The sequence below is a fragment of the Neolamprologus multifasciatus genome, chromosome 17, assembly GCF_963576455.1.
Source record: "Neolamprologus multifasciatus chromosome 17, fNeoMul1.2, whole genome shotgun sequence".
Lineage (NCBI taxonomy): Eukaryota > Metazoa > Chordata > Actinopteri > Cichliformes > Cichlidae > Neolamprologus > Neolamprologus multifasciatus.
In genome coordinates, this window is record NC_140455.1 from 36,490,588 (window position 1) to 36,503,724 (window position 13,137).

Here is a 13,137-nt window from a genome sequence, read left to right on the forward strand (position 1 = left end):
TAGCTAAAACCTGTAGGTTAGCTTAACTTAGCAAAGAGGCTGTTTACAGTGGCAACAAAATTCTGTGTCCTAGCACCTCGTAAGTAAATTAACCCTAACACGGTGTGCTGAACCATTTATCTCTACTTACAAACAAAAGAGTTTTAAAGTAGAGACACGACAACAAAGATCAAGTACAACTTCTGAAATACTTTCACAAATATCTTAAAGTGAGTACTCAAACTGAGTACGAGCTCTAATTCAGTTATTAGATGCTGCTCTTTATAACTGTAAAAAGTTCGTTCACCTGTAGCCAGTGTTGGTCAAGTTACTTGAAAAAAGTAATCAGTAACTAATTACTGATTACCTCCCCCCAAAAGTAATCCCGTTACTTTACTGATTACTTATTTTCAAAAGTAATTAATTACTTAGTTACTTAGTTACTTTTTAAAAACACGATTTACAACCTGAATAGGTGATAAAGTGATAGATCTTTCAGCCCAATTCTACTTTTTCTACATAATCATCATACAAAATGTAATCAAAGGGAAAAGTCTCTTTTTAAAACTTGTTTTATTAGTTTTAATCTTTTAACTTTATGCATCAAGCAAAAATTTAATTATATGCAACATTCTCTGACTGGAAGAAATTAGTTTAATATTTAAACCTATTTTCTGCACATTCCAGCACATAAAATAAAATATTTTTTTGTGTTTACACTCAGTCTTTCAAATAGATGCAAGTAAAACACAGCAGAAAATAAATAAAGTCAAAGACTAGCGGTCCTGTTGCTCTATTTTCACCTGTAAAGCAGGAGTGGGGTAGGCGGAGGTTTACCCTGGTGCAGGTGTGCCGCAGCGGTCAGTGGAAGAATCCGCGAGTTTCTCTGTGAGTTCATTACGTCGTAGCTACTCGGTGCTTGTTTGGAAGTTTAGGGTTTTTTTCGCTGTAAAAAGAAGTTTTCTTCCCACGCACAACGGACACTAATGTTTTTGTCACTTTTTATGGAATCAAACTCAAAGTAAGGTCAGTACTTCCACGCTTTAAACGCTGCACGCTCATACTCTCTCCCGCACTCGATATATGATCCATTGTTGATCTGCACACAGCTGTTGCCACGAACGTGCACTCGCTTACGTCACTGTCATGAGACATTCTCGCAAAAAATCATGGTTTTAGTAACGCAGTAACGCAGCGTTCCTACGGGAAAGTAACGGTAATCCCATTACCGTTTTTGCAATAGTAATCCCTTACTTTACTCGTTACTTGAAAAAAGTAATTGGATTACAGTAACGCGTTACTGCCCATCTCTGCCTGTAGCCATAATATAAATAACCCTTGATTCTCTAAATTGTATGCATTTGGATTCGACCCCTGGTCTTACCAGACTTGTACCCACCATCGTCGTTTAAAGCACCTTATGTCATCCCTGCAGGGTTCTGGTCTAATAAATGTTTATTTGCACTGGCCACCTATCCACTTAATATTGCTCCAAATCAAATTTACCCTCCTGCTTTCAGTTAAAACACACAAGTTTGCACGGAGCAGTTTCAAAGGGTTCCTGTCAGGTGTATGAATTCAGTCAGTAACTTAGCAGGGACCTGCGTGATAAACGTTACTGGCCTCTTGAGGCTCACTTAGTCCCCAGGCAGAGTTTTGATGTGGGCGAACTGTCTTTGGTCTCGCTGCGGTCAGACTCTTGAAAAGGATTCTGGGTCGGGGTCCCCCCTGCTCTCGTCGTCTGCCTAAACCATCGTGCCTCATGTCTTCTCCTTGATGTGGCAGCTTTGAGTGGCCATAATAAAAATTAAGACATCATAAATGCAGGATGGATGCACCATGTGTTTTCCTTTATAATGCATGAGCCCCTAGCGAGAGGTTTAACTCCCGCTGCAACTCGAGCAACCGAACCCTTCTCTGCAAGGTTTCCATTGTGTTGTGTGTGTCTGTGTGTGTTTGTGTGTCATACTGACAGACCACAAGCAATTCACTGTGGCGCAGAAGACAACTGTTGGTTGGTTGAATATAGAAGTTGACTTGCTGCTGCTATAATAAATAGTTTTGGCATTAGCAATGAAATGATTTTATAAGGCTTTTCAGCATCTTTTTGTGTTGTGTTGATTCTGAAAGCTGAAATTTATTTGTGATTACTCCTGAGATTGATTTGCCAGTTCGAATTTGTCGCTGGGACGAATGAATATGTTTCCACTGGATACAGACCTGCCCTCCAGTCACAGATGGAAGCGTTCAACATGTCACGTGGATTTGTTTTGAAGTTAGGAAGGCATGATTCACCTCAGACACCGACCTGAGGAACAGTCCCGGCTGACTCACACAAGCTTTGCATACAGCTATGCGGAGGGGGCGGTGAGGTTGGCGGATGGGTTTCCCTGAAGTATTTCTACCATGTGCCACCTCCGACCGTCTGCCACTTTTACTGTAACTCGAGGGGAGCCTGTGTGTTCCCAAAGAAGGACCTAGACTGGTAAAATCACCCACCGTGTAATTAGCTTTTTTAGCATGTGACTTCTTAACATCTTTACCACACTGGATGCCTTTTACAGACTGCTGGGAACAAAAGGCTGAATGGTGAAGCTGAAGTTTCAGACCAACATTTCCACGTCGGACAGCTCCGAGACGCTGACGGCCACCGAGGTTTTTTCTTTTCGAAGACGGAAACTTGTTTTGTCATGCTCTCTCCTTAAAAATATCAATCACTGTCAAGTAAAGACTTTTCCCATAAAATAGACTCCCTCATGTCTGAAGAAAAGCTTACCGCCACAGTTTAAACCAGTCGCTCCTTTTTATAGCTGAAATCTTCAGAAAACATTTAAAGTTTTAACTCCAGCTCTCAAATAGAAATGAGACAGTGCTTTGCAAAGAATTTTAATTCTGCTTTCCAAACCTTTTAAAATTTAAACCCAAGTGTCATTAAATGTGTTTTATTTAGACACTTTAAACACGACAAAACAGACATGACTTAAGCTCACAAATATGACTTCTAGTCCCGTTAGCTAACTGACAGTCGTTGACCTCGCTCGCTCACAGAGCTTTTATCCTGCTCAACCGCTTTGCTAATGAAACGCTGCACAATAGCTTTGTTAGCAAGAAGCCAGAGGGGAGACCAAAACTGAAAATAAAGAGTATATATGGATTTAAATGCTGTCTTGGGTTTTAAGTGTAGGGAAGCTATGGCACAGCTAAGTTAGTTTGACTTAGACCTCTGTAGCTACTGTTGCTGTAAAGGTATGCAGAAGCATCTTTGATGGCACAAGATGTGGAACCTTGAAGCAGGTGGACTATTCAATTCAATTCAATCCAATCTTTATTTGCAGACTTCATGTCCATAAAAACAAGACAGAAACACACACACAACCCAAGCATTTGTAAAAATAAAAAACCATAATATACATAAAACACAATTACTTAAAATAAATCAATAAATAAATGCTTTCTCAGACTGGATGAGTAACGGGAACCACTCACTGTCGGATCTGTAAAATTATACTGTTACTCGAACCATCCAGTCGTTCTCTAAAATTGAACATTAACTTTCTTAAAAGTGCTTTAAAAGTCCAAACACCCACAGCTACAAACATCTGGCTGGCACTACCACTTCTAGGTATCCTGCAAAGGATTCTCATCGCATCATCGCAAGGATTCTCATCGACTACTGCAGCAGAAGACCGCATCAGGTGCCACACTTGTCACTCACGACAATCTGGCTCAAACATCATGAACACATATCCATCACAGATCCATCCTTGCTTATATCAACAGTTCAGGCTGGTGGTGTAGGGGTGTGGATGCTTTCTTGGCTCACTTTCGGCCCCTGTTGCACCAACTAAGTATCGTTTAAACACCACAGCATACCTAAAGACTGTTCCTGACCCTTTATCATCTCTTTATGAACACATGTTCTAATGGCTGCTTTCAGCAGGATAACACACCATGCCATAAGATCAAATCATTTGAAACAGCTTGAACAGGACAATGAGTTCACTGTACTCTAACCAATTAAGAACCTTTAAGAAACAGGAGATTCCAGGAGACAAATCTGTGACGCTGTCATGTCAACATAGACAAGAATCTGTGAGAGTGTTTCCGGCCTTGCTGGATCTCTGATTTGACGAATTAAAACAGTTCTAAACAAAACGGGGAAGCGAGCTCTATCCAGTGAGACTACTTCTTTCCTTGTTACAGACATTTCAGGAAGACTTACTGCTGTTCTGCATTTATTAGCTGTTTTAGTGTAGCTTTAGCAGTTGTTGGACCTGAACACAGCAGCACAGGAGCCCCACTGACATCTATTTTTATCAAGGTGTTAATGCAGAACTAGATCAAGTTTAAATATTATAAACCGGGTCAGCCACTAGCATGGACTTTGTGTAAATTCAGCACACGTTTTTCTTTTTAAGTTGAAATCCAAGTATTATGCACTAGGGCTGCCACGATTAGTCGACTAGTCACGATTACGTCAACTATCAAAATCGTCGACGACTGATTTAATAGTCGACGCGTCGTTTGAAGCTTTGTAAGATCACAAAAGACGCAGGAATAAGTAATAGGATTTAAGAGTGTAATAACGGACTGAAACAGAAGATGGCAGCACTGCATGTACAAGGATGCCAGCTGCCGTTAAACCCGAAGAAGAAGAAGAAGCTGTGTCCTAGAATTCATAGCGCAGCCCAGCTTCGTTTCCAACAATGGCGGCAGCTAGTTAGTTTTAATATTACTCTTATTATTCTTTGTGGGTCACAAAATAAACGTTTAACATGTTTTCAGGCGAGAATGTAGCTGTGTAAACCTCAAATATCTGCTCAGTTTATCAAGACACCACATATTTTCAAAAGCACTCTGACGTTTTCGGAGACGTCTGTTACCCACTAGCTCGATAGCTAGCCGGGGGCTAGGCTAACTAGAGCCCGTGAGAACACCGGACTCCAGGCTAATCGTTTTCAAACCCACCGCCATCTTTCGCTACTCAGGTTAAACATGATATATGAGTCACTTAGATAACTTAAAAATGTTATTGTTTGGCTTTTTTTAGTATTTTATTTGTTCCTGAGTAAATCGGTTTGGCTGAGATTAAAGTTTTTACACAGCTGAATAAACGTCAAGCAGACAGCTGATTATCAGAAGTGTGAGATGCTCCAGAATTTACTCCGGTGTCCTGTTATATTTTAGATAGCAAGGAGTTTATTAAACTTCACCGAAACAATCTGCAAATGTCATTAAAATTTAATAAACTATCATCTTGTCTTTATTTTTAGTTAGCACATACCTTAAACACTTAAAGCTGTAAGCTAATGATAGTTATATAAGAGCAGATGCTGCTGGTGCAATAAGCTGCACGTTTTACGTCCAATGGATGATGATCTGATTAGTCGACTATCAAAATAATCATTTCTGGCAGCCCTATTATGCACCAACCTGCCAAAAGCATGTAATGCAAGATTTAAAATGTAAAATATTGAGACCGTCTTTCACACTGTCATGTTATCCCTACAGATGACACACAGTGACATCCTTGGTCAAATGACTCTTCAAATAGTTCCTGGATGTCTAAATGTGATAGTTTTGGCGATCAGTCTTAATCTTTGTCTAGCTGATATTGTAATTTCAGCTGAGCTGCTTTTGTGGTCAGTGAAGAAACAAGGAGATAATAGCGAGGCCTCGTCAGTTTGTTGGGAAGCACAGGATGTGGTCTTCTCTTCTTGACAAGTCTGCCGTCATTGCCATGCAAATGGGAATGACTGGAAGCAACGTGTCCAGACAGAGTGGGCGGCTGCAGCCCTTTCCACCCTGAACAGGAGATAAATAGACACCCACACTCTACTGCTACTGCTGGGCTCTTCTCAGACACTTGTTGAACCTCAGGCATCTTATCATTTGTCATGTGACGCACACATGTAACCGCTGTACAAGTTTGGAACTCCTGACTGCTCTCCTACTTCCCACAGTCTTTAAAACAACGAGAAAACACAGGTCTGATTTAGATGTCAACTCCGTTTCTGCTAATTAAGAGAGTTAGGACAAATTATGCATTAGAACTTGCAAAGAAAAGCGTTACTTCAGGTTACTTGAAGACGTTTCACCTCTCATCCGAGAAGCTTCTTCAGTTCTAAGGTCAAATGGTGGCGAGTCCCAGATTTGTGGTGTATGCTGTACAGTGCAGCGAGGAATGCCCAGAGCTCTACATTGGAGAGACCAAACAGCCACTTCACAAGCGTATGGCACAACATAGAAGAGCCACCTCCACGGGACAAGACTCAGCAGTCCATCTGCATCTAAAGGTCAAAGGTCACTCTTTCGAGGATGCCAATGTTCACATTTTGGACAGAGAGGACAGATGGTTTGAAAGAGGAGTGAAAGAAGCATCTATGTTCACTGTGAGCGACCATCTTTGAACAGAGGCGGTGGTTTACGACACCAATTCTCTGCCATCTATAATGAAGTTTTGAGATCCCTTCCCAGACGCCTTAACGCCCACTCACATCCTGGGCCATCTGACCTCAGGAATTCGCATGATAAGGTGGGGCCAGGTTTCACAATGAACTCACCCGAAACTCTGGCTGATCGGGACCCACACCCAGTTCCACACCTTGGCTCAGGCGATTAGAGGATCATCAGGGGGTCCTTTTGTCCCTCTGTGGGGGGAAACTCCCACTAGGTTTATATCTGGGACTCTCCACCATTTGACCGTAGAACTGAAGAAGCTTCTCGGATGAGAGGTGAAACGTCTTCAAGTAACTTAAAGAAGTCCAGACGCTTTTCTTTGCAAGCTCCTTTGACTACGATGACCTGGATGACTGAGAACCTTCACAGACAAATGCATTAGAACAACTTGTTGAATCTTGTTGAAGGATGTGGAGTGTTGAGTTGTGCAGCAGTAGATTTGCAAGACAAGCACAAAGATCCTTGGCCAGATAGAAGCATAAGTGGAATTTAAACAACACAAGAAATTCATTCCAGCTCAGTGTAGTGCGAACACTTTTCAGTTATGTTATGGTCTCAGATGTGCTGTTGTGTTATTTAGGGATATGCAACACTTTTGCACAAAACTAAAGTGGTGACATGGTTTTAGAAAATAAGGTTCTTCGAAATCACACAATAAAGCTCTGATATTAACGGATCTTGATAGTCGCAGGTTCCCAAATGGGGTTTGTAATCAGCAGGATTTAATGTGGGTGTCAATCATAGAGTGTATATAAAAGATGACCATTGCCATCGCAGGACATGTTTAGATGGGAGGAGTGACAATGAAATGCTACCTAGCTTGGATAGAGTAAGGTGTATTTTAATCTTTAGCGAGTGCTGCAAAAAAAAGCTTAAAAACTAAATTTCTTTCCTGAACCCGTAAACACATCAGTCTTGATGTAACCAAACCCCAGAGCACGAACTGTTTTAGTATTTTGTCATCTGTTTTGCTCTGAATGTAACCAAATTTAAAAAATGAAAAACATCTCGTATCTGATAAGACTTGAAATTATCCAAATAAACTTTAAGCCTATAAGGAAAGTTGTTTATGTCACGGTCAGTGGGGGCTGACTGTGTGTTTGAGTGAATAGTAGGACCCAAATGCAGACACGGTAGGAGATGGAACAAACAAAAGGCGAGCCGTTTGTGAACACAAAAACAAAGCAAGAGCGAACAGGGCCAACCCTGACCTGAAACTAACCTGGGAAACCAGAGACATGGACATGAAACCAAACAGGTACGTGTGACTATGGAACCGAACATGAACCTGATCAGTACGAAGAACTCTGAGACATGATGTCGCAAGACATGCAAACAAAGACTGAAAGAAAACACAGACTAAATACACACAGGAAGTGACCGGGGGAAGTGGAAACACATGGGGAAAACAGCTGACTAGAATGACATCATCAGTAACACTAAGCATAGAACATAGAAACAAGACTTTCAAAGTAAAACAGGAACATAATGGGATGACACATGACAGGTTAAAGACACACGAACCAACAAGGGAGACTTAAACACAGGAGTGATGACACAAAGGCATCGAATACACAAACTAAAACTGAGCAACCTTGGAGCTTAAGATGACTAAATGAACTTAAATATAAACAATGAATATCGGAATACAGGGAAAATCGTCACACGACTCAGGACAGTTTACTGTTGTCATCAATGAAGTGAGACATTATATTTATCTTTTAGATGTAAACCTGAAGAAGTCCAGTTTCTTTCCTTCCGAGCGCCGTCTTTTTTAACCAGACAGGAAGTAACACAGGTTTAGAAGCACTTTTACTTTTCAGTCCTGGAGGCACCATCCATCTTTTATACTGAAGGCAGTTTGAAATCTGTGCGATATTGATGGATTTCACATTTCACACTATTTATTTTAAAAAAAAGACGCAAAAGCAAGATTTGATTTCATGAAACTGTGGAGGATGATGACTTAAACCTTGTTACCATAGTTACATTTCAGTCTGTGCCTCTAAGGCACAGATATAGGCTTTTATATACCATATTGCTGTGTTACATTTGACTTTTTACATCTACATTTTTCCAGTTTGCATATTCCTCCTCCCTTACGTAATGCTTCATACCTAGTTAAATTAAGTACTTGGACCTCATTCTGCAGCCTTGCCTCCCTCCTTTATTCTGGCACTTGTAAAGCGATAATGGCGTCAGTTAGAGTACACTTTATCTTGGCAGTGTGTCAGACAGGCCTGTACTGTCAAAACCTGTCAGCAGAAGCGGCGTCCACAGCCTCGAGCAGCTCCGTGTCCGTTCAAGCCTCGAAACGAGTTGACAGCAGCATTAGGATGTGAAGTCACATGACTGCCAGGGAGGCCCTGGATCAAATGATAGCAGCTGTTTGGGCGTATCCTTCCTCCTGGCAGGCCTGATCTTACATTTCAGGGTATGATCTGGCCTGGTGCCCGTGCCCTCAGCATCTTCATTTACAGTGTTTATTTAAGCTTCACCTGCAGGCATTCACATCGATAAGCACAGTGTACACAGTACTTATCTAGATGCATTTGTGAAAATGGAAAATGCACGAAGGCTTTTTGAATATTGAAAACTTCAAAATTGAAACATTGAAAAATTCAAACAATGTTATTCTCTATCACAGCCGCTGTAAACGACCTTCAGACCTCTCGTCTAACTAGGCGTTGCTGCATGAGAGCTATTTCACGCAAGAGTGGGAAAAGTGCTCATGAAACTGGAAAAGTCCCTCTTCAGACTGCATCCCGTTTACAATCATATCAGCAAATTGATCAAGGGCGTTTAAACCACGTTTGAAGTAATGTGTTGATACTTCATCCATTTCAGTTGCGTAAACTATGAGAAAGAGTGTGTTTGCGGTCTGTCGGGTTTGTCCAAGCCCATTCCTTTGAGCTGTGGTCTTCCCTCCAGCTTCCCAGGACGTTGCCGTTTTGTGTAATAAACCCACACATTCTTCTGTCTCCTCCTCATCCTTCCTAAACTGAGCAGCTTTAGGTTCAGTAGGAATGGCACGGGAGCCAGGGCGTTATTTTACAAGACGTATCTCGACACTGGATGTATACATCCAAGACAGTTGCAAAGGAAATAGCTGTCTGCTTTGAGTTGTGTCTCAGTGTGGCGCTTACCACACGTCTGTCTTACTGTATATATAAAAAGGGAGAGTTCAGAGTGCAGTTCTGTTCTTTTTCAAGCCTTTAGGACACTCCCCGATCTTACTCTTATATATTATATCAGGAATTTACATAAAAAAGCAAGAAAATATATTTCAGAGTTGTTGTTTGCGTTGACAGATTTCAATAATGACACTCAGCAGATTCGTAGAACTAGACAAGAATACATTTCAGATGTTAAAGAGCTAAATATTTTTCTCATAAATCAGAAATGCTGCTGCCAGAAGCAAAGCAGCTGATACAGTATGTGATTGTTATGTTACAGTGACTGTGTAAAAGGTCATGGAACATTAAGCAGACTACTGAAACAGAAAATATGTATTTGACCTTCGACTTTATCACTGGCGTAACATCCAAGTCCTTGGATGTTTTCACTGCTGCGCTTTTTAGACCATTTTCAGGCCGTAAATCAAAAGTGGATACATTTTTACATTTTTTTGTGCAGATCGAAACACTCGGGTGCAAAACAATCACACCAAGACCCTTTGCAGGAGATGGCTTCAGTCGTACTTCTGTCATTTTAATGTGCAGCACTGCTCAGTTCTGTTGTTTTAAAGCACTAGATAAATCAGTTTGAAGCGTGAGCTGCTCCGACACCACAGACGTTCACCATGGATTTACTTTTTTTCTTCTGCAATAAGCAGACAAAATCTTCTCACATGGTTTGTTGTGCCGCAGTGAGTGAAGCGAGAGCTACGAAAACATCCGTAACGTGATGTCTGGGTGCGAAGATATCTGATTTTCACATCACATCATATCACACATCAAATTATTGTGATCAAAATAATGTACAATAACTATGTTACTGTAGTATCTATGAAACAATTACAGCAGCGATGGTAACAAATGATTTGTTTCTGTCTTTGTTGAGTCCTGACAGCTTGGTGGTCAGACGCAAACGAGGTGCAGAGGCAGACAGAAAGAACAGTTACACATTATGATATTATCATATATGCATCGTTGACACTGTATTGATCGTTTTAAATTATGCAGTTATTGTGAAACCCCACTGTTATGTTTTTGTTTATTTACAGGTCACAAGTCCATCCTTCCCTGTGGTTGTGAAGATGGGCCACGCCCACGCCGGCATGGGAAAGGTGAGTCTCCTTTACGATTTGAATAATGCTGTTTACTAATGTTATCAACCCTTTACAAAAGAAACCTAATTATGGATGACCTATATTTGTGTCTAAGAATAATTCAGAGGAAATAATCAGAGATTTGAATCTAATCCACCCGTTTTAGGGTGGAGCCTTTAGTTATGAAACCCGAGGCAACGCTCTCCCTTCTTTTCCGTCTCCATCCTCCTCTGTCAGGCTTCATGCAGTCACCAAAAAGTTAAATGAGCTAATAAAAGATGTAAACTGGTCCGTATCTGTTTAAAGCACTATGCCCCCAGACATCAAAATCATTTTGACCTGCTGTCACCTGGATCTGGAACAAAAACCGAAGCCCATTTCAACCTGAATAGGAAAATAAGAAATTTTTTAACAAACTTAATAAATTACATCAGCTCCTCGGCTCGTGTTATCCCAGCAGACAAGCGGATCAGAAGGTTAAAATCAGCTAATAAGCTAAGCTACATCAGCTAACATTTTTGACTGTATTTAGACAACAAATATAAACAAGCTGACACTTTAAATGTTATAGCAATCAGTCCCCACATTATCCAAACAGTTTGAACTTTTGCTATATTTTAGTTAAAGTGTGTTTTAAATCTGCATCACTGATTTGTGTTATTAAATTTCCTCTTCATCTTCTTTCTGCTGCAGCAGCGAAGGTCTCATGTCGCAGCTAACCAAACCAGCCACACCTGTGTGTGAGCGCACTGTAACATCATGACATCAACAACACTGGAGTTAAACCTGCTGTCATTCAGTCCTGTGCTGTTGTTAAAATAGAAGAGTTAGTATGCTGCCCTCACAACACGTGACCATGTGAAGCTAGACAGCTAGCGAACAAAATAGACGAGATCTTCCACACAAGGCTTGCTTTTCTTGCTTTTAATGAAGATCCTTTAAAGCCTTATCCTCTCTCAAGGCTTCTCCTTGCTATTTCTTATTTGTAACTGAAACATACAGAAAGTGAAAATAAATTGCTAGCTAATACACATCTTAATGACAAACTTACTGATTAGCCTAGCTTAACACGTGCTAAGTTACATTAACATCGCAGTTCACTCCAGGTAAACACATATAAACGTTGTTTCTGAACACATTAATACTCACAAAGACGAACGTTTCCCAAGGTACAAGCGTGTAGGGCACTCTTAGCGTGTACATGAACTCGTTCACTCTTTTAATACTGCCGAAACACTTTTCACAACATTAACGGAGAAAACACGTCAAAGATAGGTGAATGATTAGAGCGCTCCCTCGCTCCCATTCCCGCACATACAATGCAAAGATTGCTTGTGATAACGATGTCTCACTCTGAGCAAATTTCGAACCCAGACATTTTAACTGTTTTTATCATGAATTACTTATAATATTTCTTAACTTTGAACTTATTTATCACCTTGCTTATGTAACTTAATCAGACTATGCACTACCTACTGACTTATGACCAAAAGGCCTAACAGTTAGGAAAATATACCATTTGAAGAAAATAATACTAAAATACGCTATTTTTAAAAGGGTCTAAAATCACCTATGAGATGAAATTTAAATTAAATATAATATCCATGTCTTTTTTTTTTTTTGGTTGGTCTGAGGTTCAGACAGGAGGTCTGAAGCCTAAACTGCTGTCTGTTCTAGTTTTTACAGACATCTCTGTAAGGGTTCAAATCAGCCACAGTAGCCAAATTGCTCTTACAGTAAAGTTGTAAAGTCAGTAATGTGTTCCTGGGGTCAAACTAAGTTGATATCTAAGTGTTAACCTGGTGGACAAACAGTTTTAGTGCTTTGTTACACAATAGCCTGACTAACAGTTTCCAACCATTTACCGTGATTGCTGCAAATAACTGGACTGATGCTAATCATCTCTGTTAAATACATAATGAGAAATGAACTGTGGCTATTTTGCGTATGCAATTTATTTATTTCAAGACATGGAGTCACATTCTTGACACAATGACATAATTCACACATTTAGCCTCTCCACTTTCTCCCGTATTTAAATATACAAGGAGCGCCACTTTCTTTATGTCTTTTTCCCTCGTCTGTGGGCTTGGTTTCCTGTTCAGAAGCCAGACATGCTATAGAATTTCCCATGAGCCTCATGGGGAACTTGGAAAGTCCTTTCAGACTAAGATCTTGCTTTGCCCCGCAGACCTCACAGAACTCAGAGAATGAACATAAAGGATTTAGGTCACTGCAATTTTATTTGCTTTTGAGAGAAAAACCCTTCAAGGTGGAGCAAAGAAATTGAATATGCCAGCAACTCTCATATATTGATTATAAATAATACTAAAGTAGAACTTAACCACACTACACGTAGTACTCTACACTTTTGATTTTACTAATTGTTGCTAATACATAAAAGAAAAAAACTCCATTTATAACCGAAA

At 40.4% G+C, this 13,137-nt stretch overlaps 1 protein-coding gene across 2 annotated transcripts in view; it reads left to right on the forward strand.

The window, feature by feature from the left end:
• syn3 (synapsin III) overlaps positions 1 to 13,137 on the forward strand; it is a 153,063-nt gene that overhangs the window by 112,486 nt on the left and 27,440 nt on the right. For both annotated transcript variants that reach the window (XR_014870322.1, XM_085138576.1), the window contains exon 7: positions 10,664 to 10,726. Coding sequence is in view for 1 of the 2 variants with exons in the window: in XM_085138576.1 (XP_084994702.1) it covers positions 10,664 to 10,726 (63 nt within the window). In the remaining variant the exon portion in view is untranslated. The remainder of the gene's footprint in view (positions 1 to 10,663; positions 10,727 to 13,137) is intronic.